The sequence below is a fragment of the Rhinolophus sinicus genome, linkage group LG04 (genome assembly GCF_036562045.2).
Source record: "Rhinolophus sinicus isolate RSC01 linkage group LG04, ASM3656204v1, whole genome shotgun sequence".
Taxonomy (NCBI): domain Eukaryota; kingdom Metazoa; phylum Chordata; class Mammalia; order Chiroptera; family Rhinolophidae; genus Rhinolophus; species Rhinolophus sinicus.
In genome coordinates this window covers 90,158,261-90,182,691 of record NC_133754.1, presented here as the reverse complement: position 1 = coordinate 90,182,691, position 24,431 = coordinate 90,158,261, and the positions used below count along the sequence as shown (strand labels likewise).

General features: G+C 36.1%; 2 protein-coding genes across 2 annotated transcripts in view; one reads left to right on the top strand and one right to left on the bottom strand.

The window, feature by feature from the left end:
* The window catches only part of LCP1 (lymphocyte cytosolic protein 1), a 90,385-nt gene extending 79,478 nt beyond the window's left edge, over positions 1 to 10,907 (bottom strand). The window contains exon 1 of the mRNA XM_019753558.2: positions 10,742 to 10,907. The gene's annotated coding sequence lies outside the window, so the exon portion shown is untranslated. The remainder of the gene's footprint in view (positions 1 to 10,741) is intronic.
* A 969-nt stretch (positions 10,908 to 11,876) lies between these two features.
* LRRC63 (leucine rich repeat containing 63) overlaps positions 11,877 to 24,431 on the top strand; it is a 64,588-nt gene continuing 52,033 nt past the window's right edge. The window contains exons 1-3 of the mRNA XM_019753545.2: positions 11,877 to 12,102; positions 19,064 to 19,729; positions 20,194 to 20,262. Coding sequence (XP_019609104.2) covers positions 12,012 to 12,102; positions 19,064 to 19,729; positions 20,194 to 20,262 — 826 coding nt within the window. The 5' untranslated portion in view covers positions 11,877 to 12,011. The remainder of the gene's footprint in view (positions 12,103 to 19,063; positions 19,730 to 20,193; positions 20,263 to 24,431) is intronic.

The window sequence follows — 24,431 nt, the reverse complement described above, 5'->3', positions numbered from 1 at the left end:
ATAATTTCCAAAATAGTTCAAAGAATCCCCAATCCCCATCTGTCCTTCATCCAAATTTCCCAAATGTTAACACCTAGTTAACGATAGTACAATTGTCAATAGCAGGAAATGCTTCTTATATTCATTTTTGTCACTATAAACTTATATGCAAGTGTACTTGAAAATAGCCTTCTGAAATCTAAACTATTCGTAAGAAGAAAAGAGGCTCTAGATTTTCATTCATCCATCCAATCTACTGGACCAATATCTGGTCCAAAACCTGAACACCTGGTATGTGCTATAGGTGACAGAGGAAATAAAAGATGTGTCAAATAACTAATTAAAACATTTCAATGGTAAGTCAAAGTTTTTCACAAATAAAATTGAAAATATGATTAAATATTCTAAACTTCTGATATAGATGTTTCTAATTAAAAATTTTTCTTACAAAACAATCTTAAACTACTCTGTGTCTTCAGCTATATGCTTTCAAAAAAAAAACCACACACACACACAAAAAAACATGGAGGCCGGAAGTGAGGTGGAAAAAATACTAGGTCACAAGTCGAGATCCTGGATCTAAATACGGCCGAGTTTCTAGTAAATGTGGTCGGATCAAGTCAGTATAGCAAGGTGGTTAAGAGTACATGCTCCGGAGTTACAAAGCCTTGAGTTCCAAACCTGGTTCCTGGGTGTATGGTCTTTGTGACTTTGGACAAGCTTCTTAATCCCTCTAAGCCTGTTTCTTCATCAAAATGGGAAAAGTAAATAGCACTCACATCCTAGCATAGTTTCAAGGCATAGATGAGGAACATGCACAGAAAGTGCTTAGCATAATGGCTAATACAATGCATATGCACCCAAAATGCTAGTACTCATGTTTAATAGTTTTTATTATAGTTACTATTATTATTAGTCACCTTTCCATGCTTATGAAGGGCATCAACTAGACTAGAATTTCTCTGATATGAATAAATATCTGGAAAAATGATCCCAGACTTCCAGAGTTGTCTTTAACTATTTCTACTACATCAGCAAACATAAAACTTGGTATAATGCAGTTAGATCCTAACTATAAATCCAAAATTAGCTTAAAAATTGAATTTAAATCAAGACAACAATAACAACAAAATCAAATTAAGCATTTTAATGAGGATAGTGGTGATTTTCTGGAAATTAATCGCCCTTTGTCCTGTGAGCAGGTGTTGCTTCCTTGAGGCTAGGTTTCCTGCTCACATATGCACTGTATTCTGCAGCATACAGCTCAATTCTCCCACTTCGCTTCCTCTGAACTACTGGAGCCTTTAGTGACACCATTTAGCCTTCACTTTGCACAAACTTATGATTTATTTGGAGCTGGTTCATTTCTCCCTTGAAAATTAAAGGAGTAAATTGGCCTGAAATCCAAATTCACTGCTTTATACAGATCTTGTAGATTTCCAGGTCCAAATCTTTCAGTGGCTCTGGGGGCAATCAAAATCCTAACATCCTAACATTTAAATTCCTCCTAGACTTACATTTGCAGCCTTACCTGCCCAACTTCTTCTCTAGTCAAACTAGGATACCTGCTGCCATAGACGAAATGTGAAATCTAACCCCCAATGTGATGATATTTGGAGGTGGGGCACTTGGGAAATAATTAGGTCATAAGGGTAGAGCCCCCATGAATGGGATTAGTGCCCTTATGAAAGAAACCCCAGGGAGATTCCTTGCCCCTTCTGATACAGTAAGAAGATAGCTATCTATGAAACAGGAAATGGGCCCTCCCCAGGCACTGAATCTGCCAGTGTATTGATTCCAGCATCCAGAACTGTGTTTATTAGGCACCCAGTCTCTGGTATTTTTGTTATAGCGGCCAGAATAGTTTAAGGCACCTACTAAACATGCTTTCAGAATTTGTTGTGATTTTCTTTATGTCCAAGTACACAACAATTTTAATAAATATTTCTTATGTACTAGGGAGCATGTGTGTGCTCTCTATTGGATACAGGTATCCGTATATGTCTATCAGATCAAGATTATTAATTGGGCTATTCAAATTTTCCATATCCTTCGTAATCTTTTGTTTGCTTGATCTCTTAGTTTCTGAGAGACATGTATTTTTTAAAATCCCCATTTTAGAAGTGGATTTATCAATAATACCTCCTTGTAATTTTGTCAATTTTTGTTTCATGTATTTAGAAATTATGTTGTTGATATAGTCTTATGTTGGCATATCATCTTGATGAATCATTTCTTTGCATCCTTAAAAAAATGAGTCCATGAGAGCCTACTTTGTCCAGGATTAATATATTGTTTGCCCAGCCTTTTGGCCAATAACACTGGACTGGCCAGGGTGTGGATTTTCTACTTTCAGAGAGAGGGTCTTAGTTTTGAGGTTCTCAACTTTATTCATGGTGTTCTGATTCAGTTCTCTGCCTGCTGCAGATTGGAAAACTCATGTCCATTTCCTATGTAGGTGGTACAATCCCAGTGCCCGGCCACTAAAAAAAGCCCATGTCAAATTGGATACCCTGGTGGACTACCGTGGCTTCACCTCAAGTTTACTTCACTGCCATTAATCTTTTTTGTTTCCAATACCTAGGATTTTCCTTCCAGTTAATCTCAGCTACATATTTTGTCTGGTATTTCTAGGTATTTGGAGTAAAGAAGAGGCTGTCCACATCGGCACTGGTAGTCACACAGAAAATCCTAGCATCATTTTCTAACCAACTAAACAAACTACACATGCTCAGGTGTAAAATAACTTTATGATTGTTTATAATATATATATATATATATATACACACATGTATAAATATATACATACATTCCATTTTAGTATAATTTAGCAGCAAAGAAATACAATAATAGTCATGATTGTGGCATTTCCTTTATATTTTATTCCTAAATTACCATTAAGAAAAATAATAGTTGAAATTTATTGAGTATTTTCAATACTCCAGGCACTGTAAGGTCATTCTCATTTAATTTTCACAATTCTATACAGTGTAGTTGCCAATTTTGTTCCAATTTTACAGATGTGGACGTTAAAGCTTCAAGTATTGAATAACTTGATTAAAATCATACAACTAGTAAATGGTGAAGCCAGGACTCAAACTGTGTCTGTTTAGCTTTAGGCTCCAAATATATAAACACTTTATATCTCATGTTAAATAGCATAGGTAGGCAAACTGGTATATTAGGTATCCATACTATACAAACATCCCTTAAAAATCACTAAAGGGGAACAATAAACACTACAATGTAAAAATATGGAAGAGACTAAGATAAGTCTTTATAATAGAATACATTCAGTAATAAACAGAGGAAAAGATATTTAAGCTCATTAATAATCATCAAACACTAATTAAAATAAGGTGCTATTTTCTAGCTAGCAGAGTAGTGATCAAAAAATTGATTAATTCTCAGGGTCCATTAGACAAATAAACACACTTACACACAGCTTGTGGGAGCTTAAATTAGGATTTCCAGAAGATAAATAGGAACTATTTTATTTAAAAGCTTTGAAATGTTTATGCCACCTGGAAAACAATTCTCATATTTTTGAGAGAAACAATAAGGTTATACAACAGCAACAGAACAGAATATTTTTAAAGTTAAATAAAGTAAATATACACATGTGTATGTTATTTGTATATAAATAAAATGCTTTTAATTATATACATTATATCAAAATATTGACAATAGTTATCTCTGTATGAAATTTTTCTTCTCTTTTTTATCTGTATAATTGATTTTTCTAAAATTAACATGCATTAATTTCATGACCCCTAGTTCAGTATTTTTTTTACAATACCTGGACAGACTGAAAAAGCAAGGTTCTGAGTCTGTAAAATAAAATGTTGGGATTAGAAAGAGTAAGGGGATCTATAAATACTTTCCCATAGGATATTTGAGATAAAATGTCTAGTAGAAAAAACTATGTCACCAAATAATTAATAATGTAATCTATTTTCAATAACAATTATATATATAAATTATATACAAAGATAATTTTGGAATGTCACCCCCCCCCCCCAGACATTTGGGATTGGGAAGAAGATAGAGAATATATTTACTTTCTACACTTCTGTATTACTTTTTCCCAACAAGTACTAATTACTGTAATGAAAACACTCAATTAAAAATACGAAGATTGGAGGAGGAGCTGATCAAAATCCATAAAGCATATGCGTGGTTTTGTTCATTAAATCATAGGAATACCAAACTCAAGTGCTTCCATCCACCAAAGCTTACCAGATATTACTGAATGGCAAATAAAATTACCCAGTCTAGTACTTATAATAGTTAATAGACATTGTTATTCCAAGATTGGTATAAGTAAAAAATATTACCATATTCAGTAATTATTTTGATATACTTACAGCTAATTGATCAATAACAGTTCATGAATGTTAATTAGTAATAGAACCATAGAGCCTAAATATTGAAAGAACCTTAAAGGTGAGGAAACTGAGGTTTACAGAGGTTAGCCAACTGAGGCTAGACAGTCTCCTGAATCCCAGTTCAGTTTTAGAAACGTTTTAGATTGATAACACCGATGATAACAATCCCAACTATTCTCTTGCAGCTTCCTTTGAACATTTAGGACGGAGCTATCCTGGAGTGACTCAGTAATGACAATTCTTATGTAAATTTCATAATCACACATTTGGAGAAATACACCCATTGTTTAAAAACAAACAGTAGAAAGCTTGTTGGGAAAAAGGTAATACTGAAGGGGAGAAAGTAAATACATTCTCTATTTTCTTCCCAATCCCAAATGTTTTGGGGTGTGATATTCCAAAATTATAGACAGGGCAGTTTATTGTTTCAGGAGACAGGACCTTGGTCTTATCTGTAACTAGGACTGTGTGACCTCCCCCTTCCTGTGCTTCACCCTGACTGCATCAAAAGTCTGTCCCTTCTACTTCAGAGAGGTATTGTGAGATACCTGGAAGAAAGGTATCTGTTAATTTTTGTGGGGTGTTTCTAAAGGGTAGAAGTCATTTTGGGAAGGTTGAGAGGTCAAGCAGGAGGTAAAGTCCTGCTTCCATTTCAGCCAGAGCCCTTGCCTCTGTAGTTCCTTTATCCTCCAGCCAGAACAAGTCAATAACTCATATGGAATTTTTGACCTCTTAAAATCCACACCTCCACTACTGTAGGAAGTTCTTGAAGCATTTGATGCTCTAATACTTCTACATCTTACAGATAACATTTCTCTCTGAAAATGATTGGAGATAAGTACATATAAACGACATACATGTATTTAGAAACATTCTGGGCGAAGTCTGTGGTGTGGTTCTAAAACTCACAGCTGTTCTAATTCATCACAGCTCATCTTACAGCTCACAGTACAAGATTAGCGAAACCGGCCCTTCTGGTTCCTAACTAAATAATTTCTGATAAGCCAATGGTGGCAAGCTGGATTTGTTACCCTCATGGTTCCACTTTCCGTCACTGTGGTCTATCACTTTAGCTCCTCACTGGCCCCATTAGTGCCATCTCCTTTACCTTCACTGGGGACATCAAGTGTCTCACAAATATATACTAAGAACAACCACGGAGTGAATGTGCAAAATGAGATGCTTTTTCTCCTCCCAAGTGGGATCACCTGGGTAAGGTGATACACCAAGTTACAAATCCTCTGGAATCAATCCTTTTTAATACTATGAGTCTGGGTTTGGGAAATGGAGGTGGTAGTAAGAAGGGAATGTTTTGGTTTCCTTAGCTCCTGCTGAAAGAAGCTGTGAATAGAGGTGTCTCCTTATAGGTCTGATTCTGGGTGGGTTGGGAAGTGATGGGGTTTATGGGATTCCTGGGGAAGTATAAGGAAGGTACCCCACCTGCAATGGCATATAAGGTTTCCATGACTCATCCAATGAGAAACAGGAGCACTGATTAAATCTCATCTAGTTTGGTGGTGTGCATGCAACTCTCTTATTAATTTGCAGAATATTTTCTTTGAAGCCAGTCTTAAACAGAACCATATTACTAGGTCAAACAGATAAAAGTGTAGCTGCTCTGCTTGGAATTGCAATGGAGAGAAAAATAAAGCCCATAATCTGTCTTCCCATAAATCCTGAATAGAGTTGGACTCCATAGCCTCTTCCCTTGGAGGGTATTACTTCACCTGGAATAACTGGCAGAGGAAATGAAGGAGCTTTCTCCATACCACCAAGGCAGGTGACTACCTGGACTGGGCAAGGAGAGAAACAATGGCCTTCAATTTATTAATTTCAACCCTGATAAAATCTCTGACATCAAAACTTAAGAGTGGGGGATTGAGGTTGTTATAAATCTTGAAGGACTGTCAAAAGCATATTAAACTCACTATGTGATACTGAAACATAAGCTCTGGTTCTATATGTCCAGTTGTGGTATAAGAAATGCAAGTTCTTCATCAACAAGGAGAATATAACGCACCATTTCATGTCCAGGCAATCTGTGCTCTTCCCTACTCTCAGTCCCCACACAATTTTAGCCTCATTACACTTAACAATAAAACATATACTTAATTAGAACTGTGAGCATAAAGCGGAATAATAGGTTTGAAGAGCAAATCCATCCTATTTACCGTTTAAGCTCATAAATTGCTATTTGCCTCAGAATGAAGAGTAAGTCAGTACAAAGAATCTCTGCTCACCTATGGTTCTAAACATTACATTTTTTTTTGGAGTACTGACAGAAGGCATGTAGCTCATACACCTCAGGGGCACGGCACATGTTCCTTATAAGTTTAGGACTAAATCCTAGCCGGTCCCAAAGACTCAGTAGATTCATCTCCCGAAGTCTGGTGTGCACATTAGAAAAAACCTGAGAAAGACGGTGTGCTTTTGGAACACCTTTCTTTCTAGCCATTCAAAGGAGGGTCACATTGCAACCCTTCGGCCTCTTCCACCTTTGTTAAGCTCTCCAGCTGCATCAAGGACACTGAGAACAAAGCAGCTTTCATCCTTGGGTCACTGGTTGAAATTCATCATGGATTCAGTCCAGCTCAGTCAATGCTAACAGCAGCTCACGAACTCAATTCACGTGAAGGATGAGTCAAGGCCTCCTTACTTACATCACTGTACTTGTACTCTTTCAGGCACAAACTGTCCCACAGGTGCTCTGTGGCCCAGAAGGATATACGACCAGTGACAGAATGTAGGAACCTGCCTAGAACACGACACTTGTTTGACAACCTGAAAGCTGCAGACTAGGTTCTTCAATATACTGGAGATATAAACAGAGTGTGATATTTTGTGGATAAATGCCCAGGATTCACCCTCTAGTCCTCCATACCAAACACTGTGGTTAACGTCAACTGCTGTCACTCAAAGCAGCGACACTGCAGATAGAAAACCTGGGCCATATGTTTTCTAACTACTAGCATCTAATGAAAACTCATCTATAACCGACACGAAACTAAATCCTTGCTATAGATTCTCTTTAAATCCTACAATACCCTGAGTTAGGTACCATTTTACCCCAACTATACAGGTGAGGAAACCCAGGGGCTTAGAGAGCTTAAGCAACTGGTCCAAGGGCACAGAGCTGACAAGTGGCAGTCAGGGATCTGAGCCCAGCCAAGCTGAGCTATGTGAGGCTGCCTTTGATTGAAATGTGATACAGATACTAGAATTTTCAATTAATGTGGGAATTGTGGAGTAAGATAAAACATAAAATCAACACTTAGAACAATGCCTTCCACATAGAAGTAACTAATAATGACACTTCATCATTCATAGCTTAGTCAACCTAACATTAAGGAAACAATATTATTATTTTTTTTGGAGGACACAAACACACAATATCTAGTATCAGTTGGGTACCGACAAACAGTCTAGTAAGATCATTGAAGCTAAGGAAATATAAGATTGTTTCTGAGTATTTGGGATAGTGTGAATAAATAACACTTTTCTACCCAAGCAACATAATTAAAAACATTTTTTAAATGTTAACATTTTAAAAAACCTCAAGTATTTATAATTATAGATAAGGAAATGCTTTGAAAATGATTTAAAATTTCATTTCAATGTCTAAAATTATAAGCCTCAAATGAATCTTTATAAGTTGTGTTAACAGAGTTTCAAATTTAGGACCTAGCAAAATACCTTGTGCCTAGTAGGTTTCCAATAAAATCATTCTGGAATTCATGAATATGCTCTTAAAAACAGATAGGCATTGTCTTTTCGTTAAGTTTGGGAGTTTTTTTTTTTTAAATTCTATTATGCAGGTTGCATGACATTTCCTTATTAGTAATGGTTTTTTTGAAAGGAATCCAAGGATCACTCTCTAGTTCAAACAAAGGAAATAACTATCAACCTGAAAGACAAAAAGAAATAACTAAACTGGCCAAAAAATAATTAAGAACAGAAATAAAGTTTTTGCCCTTGCATATGAGAGGTAAAAAGTAAAGCGGCTTCTTCAAAATATCCTTATTAACCTTTAAGAAAATATAAAACTGTTCTCTACGCAGCAGAATGAAAACACACGAAATAAATGTATACATTTAAGTCATTATGCTGATGAAAAGTAAAGACATTTCCCAGTGTATATAATTACACGATCAGGTAAATTCAGAACAAGAACATACGTCTTTTAGTGCCCTGGGTTACCATAGGGACTCAAAAATAACTATTCATTTCTTAAAAGAACTTCTAAAAACTAATATGAGCTTAAAAATACAAACTATTCCAGCTATATCCACAATGTAAAATTTATATTAAATCTGCACTGACCGAACTGCTTAGTAAATCTCTGTTCTGTTTTAAAACAAATAAACAAATGAGAGAGAGATACATGGAAAACTGTGAAGATTTCTAGCAACAATTTCTACACAATTCCAACAGAGCTGTGTCCTTTCAAACAACAGTGAATCTGAGATTCCCCAAGTATTCCCCACTATTTAGGAAAATCAATAGCATTACTTGTGGGGTACCTGAGGTTGCTTTTGCATAAGGCTTTTTATCTCATTTCAGCAACATAATAAAAACAAAAACAAGAACGCCATATGTATATCCTCGATGCTCACTGTTACCCTGGGCTACTTAACACAATCTGCTGAAAGAGTGAAAGAGTTGTGGTTCAGTTTGACAAGCTTTATCACAAGTTCTGCCAATTGCAAAGCTAAAGGGACAAATAAGTAGGCTGATTGTACTGTACATAAGGTAAAGTAGACCCTTAAAATCAAAGAGGGACCTATATTATTTAAGGAGACATGATTAATTTTTTAAAAAGCAAAAAAGTAAATTGAGGTAGCAATATTTTCAAAAATAATAAAAAATAAGTTAAATTAAAATAATAATACAATCCATATTGAGTGTGATTTATTCCTTCCAAATCCAGCCTTTATTTGTACATCATGTCCATAGGTGAAGCATCTTAGATGTGTTAGAATAACCGACATATACACACCAAGTCATGAATTTTCATAATAATGATCTCATTTGCCTAAATAGTGCCAATAGAAGCAGTAAGTTGTAGAAAATAAAATATTCACACCTAAGGAGGTTACATATTAAACAGCCCTAGGTTCTGACTGTTACATGCTAGAAGAAATCTGCAGGGAATAAAGCCTGATGCCTGATTCCATGTGTGACAAAGCATTTTTAGAAAAAGAGTGATAAGCACACTGCCTTGATTTTGACAATTCAATACTAAGCATAAGTTTTAAAGGCCAAGCTCTGGTCAGTAAAACTGAGTGCCAGTAGTTCTTTTTCATGGTTCAAACAACTTTTAAGAGCATTGGGACCTCACTCAATTTATATATTGGAACACACATATTTGTTTTAAGCTTAAAAATATAAACATTTTTTCACACTTACAAAATATGCACACCATATATCTCTTGAGACAAAACCTAGCAACCAGATTTGCCTAATGTCAACTTTCCTCTTTCTGAGAAGCTAAGACACAGGTAAAAATGGATTAAATTCATGGTTTTAGGAGGTAGTCTAATTGGAACACAGTAATCTTACAAGAAAAGAAACCATATGCTAATACTCTGAGGGAAAACAAGGTGCGTAATATTTCCCAGAGTCTGATAAAATACTTTTTCACTTTTCCATTGATTGTTTTAAAATGTATGCTTGCTATTAAGGAATAAAGGAAGACTTGGTTAGGGAGTAAATCTTGAAAGATCCCAAAAGCTATACAGAAGTTTCTCATCTTACAACACTTGTTACTGAAGTCTCTGCACTTGCACTTAATAAAACAGACAAACACACAAGGAGAAAAAAAAAACAAGACTAGAAGTAAGCTCCATCTACTTTACTTTCTGAGTTAGGATTTACACATCTACCTAATCAGTTCTTTTGAGCATTGCGAGACCTCAACTCTCCAGAGAAACACGAGCATACATGCAAACACACACAATGTATTATTGATCACTGTACGTACAGGTTCATCAACACCATGACAGACAAGACAAGTCACAGTACGATAATCAGAACAAATGACTCTGACAGTGAGAAACAGGTTTCTTTCAAAGTCTCACTTGGATCCTTAATTCCCCTACTCCTACACAATTCCTTTTCATCCAGGAACTTTAAAGGATCAGAAAGACACAACAGTTTGCATTAAAAGAAAAGAAAGAAAACAGATGTTCTTTTCGGGGGCACTGCAAAATCAGCAACAGGACCGGCTGCGCCCAAGTGCAGCATTAAAGAATGCCAGCCCAGACCTTAGATACCCGATTTAAGCACGGTGTAATCGAGAAGAGTAAATAAATAATAGTGGTCATTGTCATTAAGAATAAAATAGTAATAACAATTGTCACCACGGGGTTCCGTACAGCAGCTGCACGTGGAGCGGACTTCTCCTCCAGCCCCAACAGCCCACAGCCTCCCCAGAAGCCCCACACTGGGGCTGAGAAAGGCGACCCGGCTCCACGCGCGGCGCGGTGGGGCCGAGCCAGCACCACAGGACTCCTCGGGCGCGCGCCCCGCCCCACCCCACCCTCCCCGTCCAGCGCCTGCGCGTTCAGCCGGGCAGAGTGGACGTACCGGCGTCCGGTTGCTAAGGCCTCTTTAGCCTCTGGCCGCACCCTACCTGGGGGTGAGGGTGGCCTTGGTACTTACTTTCTGGACAGCAACCGGCCGGCAGACCCAAGACCTCACTGGACCTATATACGTCGTCACCTAAGTTCCAAGGAAAAGGAGATAAAAGAGGAAAAGCCGGTTGTTTTGAGGAGTCCAACGTTTCCAAGCACTTAGACAATACGGAAGGGAATCTCCGTAATCAAGTGGGACGTACTACCAGGGAACATACCTTGAGCCCTTGTGAGCACAATTATCTTTTGGGGAAGAAAACAGCCCATTTTTTGCAGTTCCAAAGCATTTCCTTCTAAACTGTCAACGGAGTTGCCCTGAGAACTAAGCGCACATTTTTAGGGTCTCTCTCCTGGCATCATTTCTAAACAGTACTAATTGGGATAGAGATCCCGGAAAATCTCATTCTACTAAAGACCATCTTATTTTGGATTAAATAGTTATGGCACGACTGTAGTGATTGAAATATAAAACAAGTAATTATCGCAGATAGAAAACAACTTAGGTATTAGTTAGATATTGTGGGTCTTCAGAGGCTATCATGGGGGGACTTCCTCATCTTTTTGACCAAAAACTTTTTCCGTATTTATGAAGTGATAACATTTTGGAGGTAAAGAAATAAATGAGCGTCATTTCTACTGTTCTGTAAAATCAGTATTTACTAAGTGAAAGAGCACTGGAAGATTGAACTTTGTAAGTATAAACTTTATACAAACATGGGAAATTTTAGAATGATCCTGGTTGGTAATAGCATACACATTTTAAAATTCTGTATTAATTTTAAACCTAAATTTTACCTGGATTACTTCTAGAAGTTTTAAAGAATTATTTTCTTAACCTCTTTTTCTTTTATAGGAATTCTGCTTGGACTCAGTAGAGTATTAGCACAGAATGATTTTCATTAAAATGTAATCTAGATTGAAATGAATTCTTTTTCAGCAACAATTCAAACATTCAAAAGCTTTTCAACCCTTGACTAATAGTTGTGAAAAACAGTGCTTGTTATTAATTAAAATGCAAAACCACCCAAAACTACTACTTCTTCGAAGACCTTTACCTCCCAAACTCCCTAAGCTGCCTTTGCATAAGAAGAAAGTCCATACAGGTATGTATATTAATCAGATATGTTATTAACTTTATTTTTCATAGGAAGTTCTCAACCTGCACAGCTCAGAATCACAATAGTTAAAAGACACTAATAACTATTAGGTTGGTGCAAAAGTCATCGCAGTTTTTGCAATTGCTTTTAACCTTTCAAACCGCGATGACTTTTGCACCAACTTAATAGTAACTGACAAATGTTTGTCGTAAGATGATAGCACCCAATTCAATTCTACAGGTACAGTTGATTCTCATTATTTGTGGATTCTGTAGGGACGAATTTACGTAACTGTTAAAATTTATTTGTAGTTACCAAATCAGTACATTGTTTTGTATTCTCTCTTTTTAACTCAACAATATATCATAAAGAACAATTCAGAGCAGTATATAGAGCTCTTTCTCACTCCTTTTATGATAACTGAAACTGCATGCAGGACAAGGGTATATATAATAACTCTCAGTCATTCTGGATATGCCTAAGGCAGTGAAAATACATATGTTCCCAGCTCAGGCACTTTCTGCCTTCTTACTTCAGTTCTCATGCTGTAAACAACTGTCCTTTTCCTGGTCTATTTAATGCCATGTTTTTTGAATATTTGTGCTTTGTGTTGGTGATTTTGCGACCTAAAATGTCCCACAAGTACAATGCTGAAGTGCAATCTACTCCCCCCCTAAGCACAAGAAGGCTCTAACATGTCTTACAGAGAAAAATATGTCTGTTAGATGAGCTTCCTTCAGGCATGAGATACAGTGTTGTTGGCCCTCAGTTTTTTGTGTTTTTTTAGTGTCAATGAATCAACAATATATATTAAATAAGGTGTCTTTATATAGAAACACATATAAAACAAGATTGTGCATTGATTGGTTGCCCATAATGTTGAGACCAGAGGCTTGCCAGAACCTAACCCTGTAGTTTCCCTAGAAGCCATGGCTCAGTGTTGGATAATTCAGTGTTTCCTCAAACTTTATAGAACTGCTGCAAGTAACAAGAATTGACTGTTTATGAGCACAGTGCTAGGGACTAGAGATATAATAGTGAGCAGAATGACTCTGCCAATCCTCTTCATTAGTTACCCTCTGGTAGGATCAAATAATTATATAAGTAAATGTAAAATTGCCCTATGATAAGTGCAAGTGCTATGAGATAAAGATGAGCCACTTTTATAACTATAACTTTGTATAATACCTTAATCCTCTATTTTGGTATATGGTACGTGTACCTATTGACTCCTGACTTATAAGCAATGATAAAATTAGCATATTTCCTCTTCTTTCCCGTTTTTAGTCTCTACTGCCTGATTTTAGCTGACTGGATTAATTATTTTAGTGTCAACATTTATACTGTTAAAATGTGCCTAGTCTATAACTTGATTTACAATGTTAAATTATTACCTTTTTATCTATGGCTGTTAAAGATGCTTAAATCAACACACCTTTGCTACCTCCAATTTCCTCTCTCTTTCCCTACCAACTTTTGTTATGTCATTTCTACATTTCTATAATGTTCTACATTTCTACATTTACACAAAGTTCTGTAATAATAATATCCACAGTTACGTAGATTTACTGCTCACTACCAGTTTTTTTTGGTTGTAGTTTTTCCATTCATCTTTTGGTTGAAATTTATGTTCTAAGACAGAGTTTCTCACTATTGACATTTTGGACTGGATAATTCTTTTTTGTGAGGAGCTCCTCTGCTTTTGGTGCCTTGGAGATTCTATGACCTTGACTATTATTAATCCTATGTCTCCAAAGGCTCTTGGCAGAGTGCTGTGCACATAGTAGGTGTTCAAAATATTTGTTGAATGAATTAATTAATACTTAAAATGACTGAAGTATAATTTATAAAAATGAATATTCAAACACTGAAATAAAACCCTGAAATAAATACCTAAAATTTACATACAATGCTAAGTGCCATAGGGAATTAATGATACAAATGATCTGGTTGCTGACGTTCAGCACCTTTCAAGACCTTCAATTAAGCTTTAAAGATGAGCTACACATAAAATAAGAACCTTAACTAGCAGTACAAAGCAGCATAGAATTTATGTCCAATTGATAGTAGACAGTAGTAGTTCATAAATGTGAGAAAGCACTGGGGGCAAGAATGGGGTTTGAACTAAGACATGAGAAGTGGAATGAAATATGTTTAATTGTAGAGGAGACCTGTGTAGTTTATGATGGCAAAGGAAAGTTGATTGGGAAAGTAGAAATTTAATATACTAGGAAAAGAAATAAATCATGGGGAAATGTGTCAAAAAATAAGGAAGTATGGACTTGAGAAGACAGGTATCATCTTCATTGGGAAGATATGTCTAAATACGTCTTCCTGCTTCCCCTAGTCAGAGTGTCTTCCTTTATGCTCCCTATTGAGCACTTCTCATTTTCTACTATAACTGTTTACCTGCCTAGTTTCTATATTAAATTGTGAGATCTTTGATCATGGCAAGGTTAGTGCTGTACCCTCGGCACTGTGTGTACAGCTGGCACATGGTTGGTGTTAAATGTTTGTTGAATCAATAAGAACTTTAAGTGTAGATTGTATTAATCAAGAAAGATGGATTGCAGGAGGTTTAAGGTAGACTTCAAAATAATAAAATGATTTAAATTGGTTAGTAATAGAAGGTATTACACACAGTGTGATCAACATAAGAAATGAAGTTATAAATGAGCAGTGTGGCCTTCGTGATTGTCACTAATAATTTGAGTACATAAGGATTCTCATTGGAAAGTAACATGTCATCACACAGTAAGGTTAGGTGAAGTGGGTCCAGGTCACACAGATTTTTACATACCAAACTAAGAAATCTGAATTATCATTAATACAATTCAAACAATTTGGTAAAAACACTATAAGCCTATGTCAGAAAATCAAGGGTAAAATTAAGTCAATATAGACTAGGATGATGGCAGTTAAAACCAGAAGGGAAAATCTGGAGGGTTTTGATCGCTTAACTATGAGAGAAGAAGGTTAAAATGCAATAGCCTGTGTGAAAGCACTTTATAAACTATAAAACCACTCTATAGTTGTAAGATATTAAAATACCTGTAATACTTCTCACTTGGCCCACAATTGTTTCCTGAGTTGCAACAACCTGGAACAGTGCAAAATGCCCTAGAATGGGAGCAGGAACATGAATTCTGGTCTCTGCTCCAGACTAATGTGTATATGGCTTTAGCAAGTCATTAAGTCAGTGGGTCTCCTCGTTCTATTTCTGAAACAGTGGAACTTAATTAGATCACTGATTTTCAATCTTTGTCTCCACTGTATACCAAATGAGGATGAAATACAAATCCATCAGAACAACAGGTCACCTCTTCAGTGATTCTCATGGTGGAAAAGGAAAGAGAGCATGACCCTGTAAAGTAGGTGGGGAGTGGGGAAAGGAAAGAGATGGGGAATTGGAGGCTTTGGAGTTGACATACATAATTTGAATAAGGCCTGGAGGTGATTGATTTGTATGTGTTAAATATGAGGAACAAGGAATGGGGGGTCAGGTAGACTGAAAAATGACCCCTCAGTAGACACTGACATCTTAATCTCTGGAAACTGTGAATATCATCTTAATAGTTTTTCTTGTTCGCAAGTCTGCTCTGTTCGAAATTAATGTATCTACTCCAGTTTTCTTCTGATAACTGTTAGTATAGTATATCTTTCTCTACCCTTTACTTTTAATCTGTCTTTTTATATTTAAAATAAGTTTCTTGTAGATAAGATATAGTTGGGTCTTGTTTTTTATCTACTCTGACAGCTTTTTTCTTTTAATTGATATACTTAAACCATTCACATTTTAATAAATTATTGACATTCTTGGCTTAATATCTGCCACATTTATAAAGTTTCTATTCATTCCAGTTGTTTTGCTTCTTCTTTAAAATCCTCCCTTATTTTTGTGTGTCTTCTGGTTTTAATGGGTCATTTTTAGAATATAACATAGGAGAAAATGTAGGTGACCTTGGGTTTGGCAATGAGTTTTTAAATATGACACCAGAAGAACAATCTATGAAAGAAAAAACTGATAAGTTGCATTTCATTAAAATTAAAAACTTCCCTGTGAAAGACATTGTTCAAACAATAAGAAGACAAGCCATGGCCTGGGAGGAAATATTTGCAAATTAAATATCTGATAAAGGACTTGCATCCAAAATAAAGAAAGAACTATTAAATTCAACAATAAGAAAACAACCCAATTAAAAAGTGAGCTAAAGATCTGAACAAACACCTGAATAAAGAAGATATTCAGAGGCCAAATAAGCATATAAAAAAATATTCAGAGACCAAATAAGCATATAAAAAAATGCTCAACATCATACTCGGATGTCATTAGGAAATTGCAAATTAAAACAACAATAAGATAACTGCTGCAGACCTATTATAAGAGCTAAAATCCAAAACACTGACAACACCAAATGCTGGAGAGGAGCAAGAGGAACTCTCATTCGTTGCTGGCAAGAATGCAAAGTGGTACAACCACTTTTGAAGACAGTTTGATAGTTTTGTACAAAGGTAAACACACTCCTACCATACAATCCAGCAATTAAACTCATAGATATTTATTTACTCAATTGAGATGAAAACCTATGTCCACACAAAAACCTACACATTGTATTTATATCAACTTTATTCATAATTGCTCCACACTGGAAGCAATTCAATAGGTGAATGGATAAACGAACTGTGGTACATCCACACAATGTAATTTTATTTAGTGATGAGAAGAAATGAGCTATCATGCCATATGAAGACATAGAGGAACATTAACTGCGTATTGCTAAATGAAAGAAGCCAGATGAAAAGGCTACAATACTGCAGGATTCCAATTATGTGGAATTCTGGAAAGGCAAAATACAGAGACAGTAAAAAAAAAAAAAAAAAAAATTTTTTTTAAATCAGTGTTTGCCAGAGATTCAGGGTGAGGGGAAAAGATGAATAGGTAAAGCGCAGAGGATTTTGAGGGTGGTGAAATTATTTTGTATTATACCGTAATGGTGAATGCATGACATTATGCATTTGTCAAAACCTATAGAACTATACAACACAAAGACTGAGTTTTTTACATAAATTATAGACTTCAATCAATCCTATATCAACATTGATTCATTAATTATAATAAATGTACCACACAAATGCCAGATGTTAACTGATGAAATTGTGTGCAATAGGGGCGGATATATGGTAACTGTACTATCTTGCTCATCTTTTTTATATATCTAAAATAAAGCCTACTAATTTAAAAACAGTTACAGAATAAAGGGAAACAACAAACAACAGAGATTAGAGGAGAGGAAGTCAAACTAATGAGTGTAAACCACTTCAATTTGCCAATGAAAGGAAGGATAAAAGTGGTAGGATGGTGGTTGGAAAGAGTTCTGGAGTCTATTTTTGCTCAGTATCATGTTTTGTTTTAATTTGGGAGAGAAAAAACTGAAGGCAGTGGTGTAATCATTTTATTGAATGAGCTCACTTTGATTAGTTCCATATAAGCAGGAAGCAATCATTATTCTTCTGCTACTACTCTTCAAATTTACAGGGCACACATCCCTCTCCTAAGGCTTTTCTAGTCACTTTCATCTATTAGCCTTTTCTCATTTTCAGATAATAAGCAATTATTCCAATCTAAATCAGTACTTTCATCTAGTATGGAGTGAAACCTAGTTTATTTTCTCAGCTCAGACTAGGTATGCTAATTTTTAGACAAACCGAGGGAAACAGAGGCATGGTAAGTTCTTCCACTTTGTTCTTTTACTTCTCTTCTCCAACTCATTATAGTTTCTGGCTCCTCGATAGGTGGGGCTAGGAGTGGCAAAGTGTTAAGGAGTTAAGAGTTAAGATAAGAATCAGGTATCAGTCTCTGTACCCCCCTGAAAGGGCTGGAAATACAGATCAAGTAGTTTCAAGGATTCTCTTGAAACACAGCACTGAGTGAGCAAATCCTTTTTTGCTGCTCTGTAGGTATCAGTAGGGGAAGTAAGAAGGGGAGCTGTGAGATGTTATTTTCTCCTTGTGGCATACACTCCTCTTCTCTATACATGGTTTTCTGAGAATCCATCTCACTTGGATTGAGGTGGGGGGAAATTATCCTCCTCCACCCACCATGGAGAGGGAAAGATCAGGGAAACATGTAGCATTCCAATAGCGCTATTCAGAACAAATCCTCTCTTTGAACCCAGATCAATCTCTAGCCATCTCTTAAATGTAAGCAACAAGGTGGGTGAGCATCTGTTTTATCCATCTCTTTGCAAGTCTTGCCTTAGTGAATCTATTATTTCCTCATTAGAATATAGAGGTCCTCATCATTTATCGTACTCAACCGACACAATAGAAAACAAATGTCATTTAACACTCTGTCACATAGGAAAGAGAAAACATATGTAATGTAATGAGGAATCTAAGAATGTAGGCATAGTGCATTTTCTTGTAACCTAAATGAACTTGTGGTACCCTGTAGTCAGTATCAGAATGTTTTCATGTTCAAAAGATACATTGGTCTGACATCTGGCGATGAAAAGAAATGTACTTTTTGCTCAGAGGAGTTATGGAAGGGGGGAGGAGTTATAGAGGAAGAGATGATGACAAACAGCAAACGTTCATCAAAATTATTTTTACCCATCCATATTGCCAGAGTTTTAGTGACAACTGTTCAAAAATCTCCTTTTATAATCTCTCTCTCCATCAATTCTGTTTTTATATCAAGAATAAGCTCTCTACCCTTTCTAAATCTAATACAATTTAGCCTCTTCACTTCTTCAATTGTTCATTCAAACTTTATCCCAGTCAGCTAAACAAGAGTTCTGATAGCTGAGTGAGTATATACAGAAACAATTTTAGAAGCTGAGAGAGGGGAGAGTGAATAAAAAATATATTTTAAAAAACTGTGAATGGTAAGACATTATAGTTTTGTCCCTGACACCTTGATAAATGTAATCTAATTGTGCTTTTTCTTTTTTTTTTCCTGGTCTAGCCAAGACTGGTAAAATTCTACATGTAAAGTTTGCTCAAGATGAAACCACTTTAATTCAAAGAGATAAAACTAGTTTTCCTGATGTTGTTTCAAGAAATCAATTACAAACCATTGTCACTATCCAAAATCTCTCTCTTGATCATCATGTACAAGAAAGAGTGACTACTATTTCAACATCTTCAAAACCATCTAAGAATGTCTATTGGAAAATTCCAGAGACTGCTACTGGTAGCATATTTTTTCCAAGTTGTCTTTCAGCTTCCAGTCGAATTTTTGGGAGAGCAACAAACCAAATGAAAAGATTAAGAAAATCAAAAGAGGCATCAAAAATAAAAAGTATTTTTGTTGAGAACATGCTAAAAGACGTTCTGATTTTTTCCTCACAGTACTCCAAACCTTCAAGTGTTCCTGCCCCAGTTATCACCCCCAAACTCAAGGAAGTTCTTCACTCTGAGTATCTACTTTTACCAATGAGCAGGACCTATACTTTTAAGCAGAGTCTGATAGATTTAAATGCAAAAAGACTAAGACCTCTTCCAAGTATTACGCCTGTTCAAGCAAAACCACAGCAGTTTCACCATTTACAACAAAATATTAGTCATTTTTCTGATGTTTTTATACCAGCACCAATTTTACCAAGAAAACCTCAAAGACAGTCTGAGATAGGTAAATCCATTCTGAACCTGGTCTGTAATAATGGGCACAAGTAGAGCAAATGGAAGAGAAGGCATGCAAGCAAATGGTGCCTACCTACCTTGGATTCGCAGAGTGGGATGGTGCAGTCATTCTTTGCCAATACATTTAATACATGGGCCAGAATGCAGTAACAGAAGTCCTGATCTTACAGGTCTGCCAAGCCCAAACTAGGTATTCTACCCAGATGGTGGTGGTGGGAATCAGATAGGAGAGTTCAAAGAATCAGAAAATCTAATATAAAGGAGCAATGAGAATGAAAGTATTTTAGATGAACTCTAGAAGCAGAATGACAATGCTGATGGATGACTTTATGGGAAGATTTCCATGGATAATTCCAATTCATTAAAAGCTGAATAATTATAATGAAATCATAATAGCCTCAACATGAATTTTCACAAGTATCCAAAGGTTGTTCCTTTTTCTCTTTTTTCTAGAAACTCGTGTAACAGAAAATGAAAATCTAGAAAGTGTTCCAAGGCGAAGCATGCCAATACTACAGGAAGGTAAGTGTTTGTTTTATATCATTCTTTTAAACCTGTACATAAGATTATCTCTCTGTAAAAGTATTCATGATTTTGTGTGTTTCTGTATGTGTGTGATTCATACATATGTCTCACCTCATTTTCAGTTTCTTAAGCCATTGACGCAGCAACTACTTTTTAGTTATGACTATAAACCAAACTTTGTACTAATGTTGGGAACATACAAGTTGGAGTATTCTCAGTCTGAGTGGGGCAGATAGACATGCAATAATGAGAGCTAACTACTTGCCGTGTGCCAGGCACTGTTCTAAGTGTTTTGATCTTAGTTACCTAGCGGAAATAAATAAAAAATCATTTTCAAAAATTACATCATTCTAGATCTCGCATTATTTGTATAAACAATTTTTAAAAATACAGTGTGTAGTAAATAATTCACAATTCCCAGGCACACAAAGAGAAAGACAAAATAAATGAACACTAGCAGGAACAGTAAGCAGTAAAAACATACCCATAGAAATTCTAGGTATTAGAATTGCTAGATACATTTTAAAATAACCCGATGACTTCTGGTTCTGTCCAAGGTTGAGTAGCTTATATTGGACCAGCCCTTTCACCAACATCGTATATTAATACTGCCCAAAATATATAAAATATATTTTGAAGGTATTGGACAATAACCATTACAAACATGATTTGAGTGGCTATGATCCTTGAAATAAGGGAAGCTCATGAGTTAGCTCTGCATTTACCTTGGCTTTTGCCAGGGGACATTTGTAGTTTTGGAGAATAGATTCCAAGTAGAAAGTGATAGTATTACTGGATTGAGGAGATAACAGTCAGACTTTAGGACTGCCAATATAGCTGGGACTCCAGGGGCAAAATCTCAGAGAGGAGAGAAGTCCAACCAAATATCTGCATACAAGCCCCCTTAAGGGTGTTGGCTGATTCCTAAGCTGTGCACATGCAAGATAACACTCCAAGAAACGTAGCAGAAAACATCAACTGAGATGCTAAGGAATTGAACATAGATTTTCACAGTTGCACAGGAGACAGTTATTAAAGTACAAGCTCTGCCAAAGTGAAGGGGTCTTGGTAAACACCCTTGGCTTTCAGGTGAAGACCCAGAGAACCCATGACTTAGGAATAAGAATGATGTTCTAGAGAAAGGACAAAAGTAAAATAGATTATCCCTAACAAAGCTCAAAACCAGTCTGACAAATCAAAATGATACTTTCTACCTAATCAAAGAAAACCTAGCACTTGTTAGAGAGAGAAAGCATTATCCAGTTCCTTTAAATTTTCATCCACAGTGGCATCTTAAAAGCAGGGTAAAATGTCTGAAAACTAGTAGAAAAAACAAACAATAGAAACAGACTCATAGGTTCATATACTGGAGTTTAATTTAAAACAAGGATTTAAAAATGACTAATGATTATTATATTCAATAAAAAAAGTTGGAGAATTTTGCCAGAGAACTGGAATTTTTGTTTTTAAAAATAAGAGTAAAAAATGCCATATGATTTCACTTATATGTGGAATCTAAACAACAAAATAAATAACAAACTCATAGATACAGAGATCATTTTGATGGTTGCCAGGGGGAGCCTGCCAGGGGGTTGGGGATGGGTGAAAAAGGTGGAGGAATTAAGAAGTATAAATTGGTAGTTACAAAGTAGTCATGGGGATGTAAATTATAGCATAAGGAATATAGTCAATAGCATTGTAATAACTATGTATGGTGTCAGGTGGATACTAGATTAGTGGGGTGATCACTTCATAAATCATGTAAATATCTAATCACTATGCTGTATACCTTAAACTAATATAATATTGTATGTCAACAGTAATTGAAAAATAAAATGATATTTAAAAAATAAGAGTCAAATAAAATTCTGGAGCAGAAAAAAACAACATAGCTAATTAATAATTCAATAGATGTGTTTAAAATGAGATTATACACTGAACACTTCAGCCATAGAAATTTTGTTTCCCCCCAGTTTTATCGAGATACAATTGACATATAACACTGTATAAATTTAACATGTAGGGGCCGGCCCGGTGGCTCAGGCGGTTAGAGCTCCATGCTCCTAACTCTGAAGGCTGCCAGTTCGATTCCCACATGGGCCAGTGGGCTCTCAACCACAAGGTTGCCAGTGCAATTCCTCGAGTCCCGCAAGGGATGGTGGGCTCTGCCCCCTGCAACTAAGATTGAACATGGCACCTTGAGCTGAGCTGCAACTGAGCTCCCGGATGGCTCAGTTGGTTGGAATGTGTCCTCTCAACCACAAGGTTGCTGGTTCGACTCCCGCAGGGGATGGTGCTGTGCCTCCTGCAACTAGAAGACGGCGACTGGACCTGGAGCTGAGCTGTGCCCTCCAGAACTAAGACTGAAAGGACAACAACTTGAAGCTGAACAGCACCCTCCACAACTAAGATTGAAAGGACAACAACTTGACTTGGGAAAAAAAGGCCTGGAAGTACACACTGTTCCCCAATAAAGTCCTGTTCCTCTTCCCCAATAAAACCTTTAAAAAAATAAAAATTTAAGGTGTAAAACATGGTTACCTGATATATGTATATATTGTGAAATGGTTATCACAATCAGTTTAGTTAACATGCATCACCTCACAGTTATAATTTTTTTCTTTTGATGAGAACTTTTAAGATTTACTCTCTTAGCAACTTTCAAATATACAATACAGTATTATTAACTACAGCAAGCATAGGAACTTTTGAGCTCACTATTTCTTCTATTAGTTCCCTATGATGGAAACTAAGTGCTGGGTCTCTTCCATGCCATAGCCTAAATAAGTCATGCTGTCATTTCTGATTTCTTAAGTTTAGAAATCCTGGTCGTTTCCTCTTTCAAAAGTTTCAGGTGAGTTTAAGGGTTCTTAGATTCTTCAGAAATCTATGAAGGGATTTCTAACCACCTCTCCCCCTCCATCTCCCTCCTTTCCACTTATAACAAAATGCTTGGGCTTAGTCCATGAGGGTGAGTTATCTGAGAGCAGGCCACAGATTTATGTCTCATCTCACTCTTCTTTCCTTCTTGCTCCATTTCCCCTCCTAAGACAAAGAATCTCTACATCACGTTATATATCATTCTTTATCCTTTGGTTAACTTTCACATCTATTGAACTGAAATGGGCACCTGATGCCTATTTTAAAAATTAAAAACTAAACATTGTTTTCTTTGTTCTAGGATGCATTATTACCTCATTGAAACAATGGCATAAAAATTACTGAGACTGTAAAGTATGTTGCTGCAAGTAATGCAGCGAGAATGTCTGGGAATGTAAAAAGTATTTCATCAAATTTCAAAATATTTTCTTGCCACACTTGGGTATATAGTTGGACAGGCCATTTATTTTTTCTGTTTTAGGTGTCTTTTATTTCTTTTTTTATTATTAAATTTATTCTGGTGGCATTGGTTAATAAGATTATATAAGTTTCAAGTGCACAATACTATAGTACATCATCTGTATATTATATTGTGTACTCATCACCCAAAGTTTAGTCTTATTCTATCACCATATAGTATTTGACCCCCTTTACCCTCTTCAACCTCCCCTCCCTTCCTTTCCCTCTAGTAACCACCATACTGTTGTCTATGTCAATGAAGTGGTTTTTGTTTGTTTGTTTGTTTTGTTTGTTCATTTTTTGCTTTCTGTTTTATAGCCCACATATGAATGGAATCATATGATTCTTATCCATCTGACTTATTTTGCTTCTGACTTATTTTGCTTAGCATCCTGAGATCCATCCATGTTGTTGCAAATGGCAGTATTTCATCATTTCTTATGGCTGAGGAGTATTCCATTGTTTATATATATACCGCATCTTCTTTATCCAATCATCCATTGAAGGACACTTGGGTTGTTTCCATGTCTTAGCCACCTTGAATAATGCTGCAGTGATCATAGGGGCGATGTAACTTTAAGAACAAATGTTTTCAAAATTTTCAGGTAGATAACTCAGAAGAGAGATTGATGGGTCATATAGGAGCTCTATTCTTAATTTTTTAAGGATCCCCATACTGTTTTCCATAGTGGCTATACCAATTCACATTCCACCAGCAGTGTATGAGGGTTCTTTTTCCTCCACATCCTCTCCAACACTTGTTATTACTTGTCTTTGTGATAATAGCCATTCTAACAGGTATGAGGCAGTACCTCATTATGGTTTTG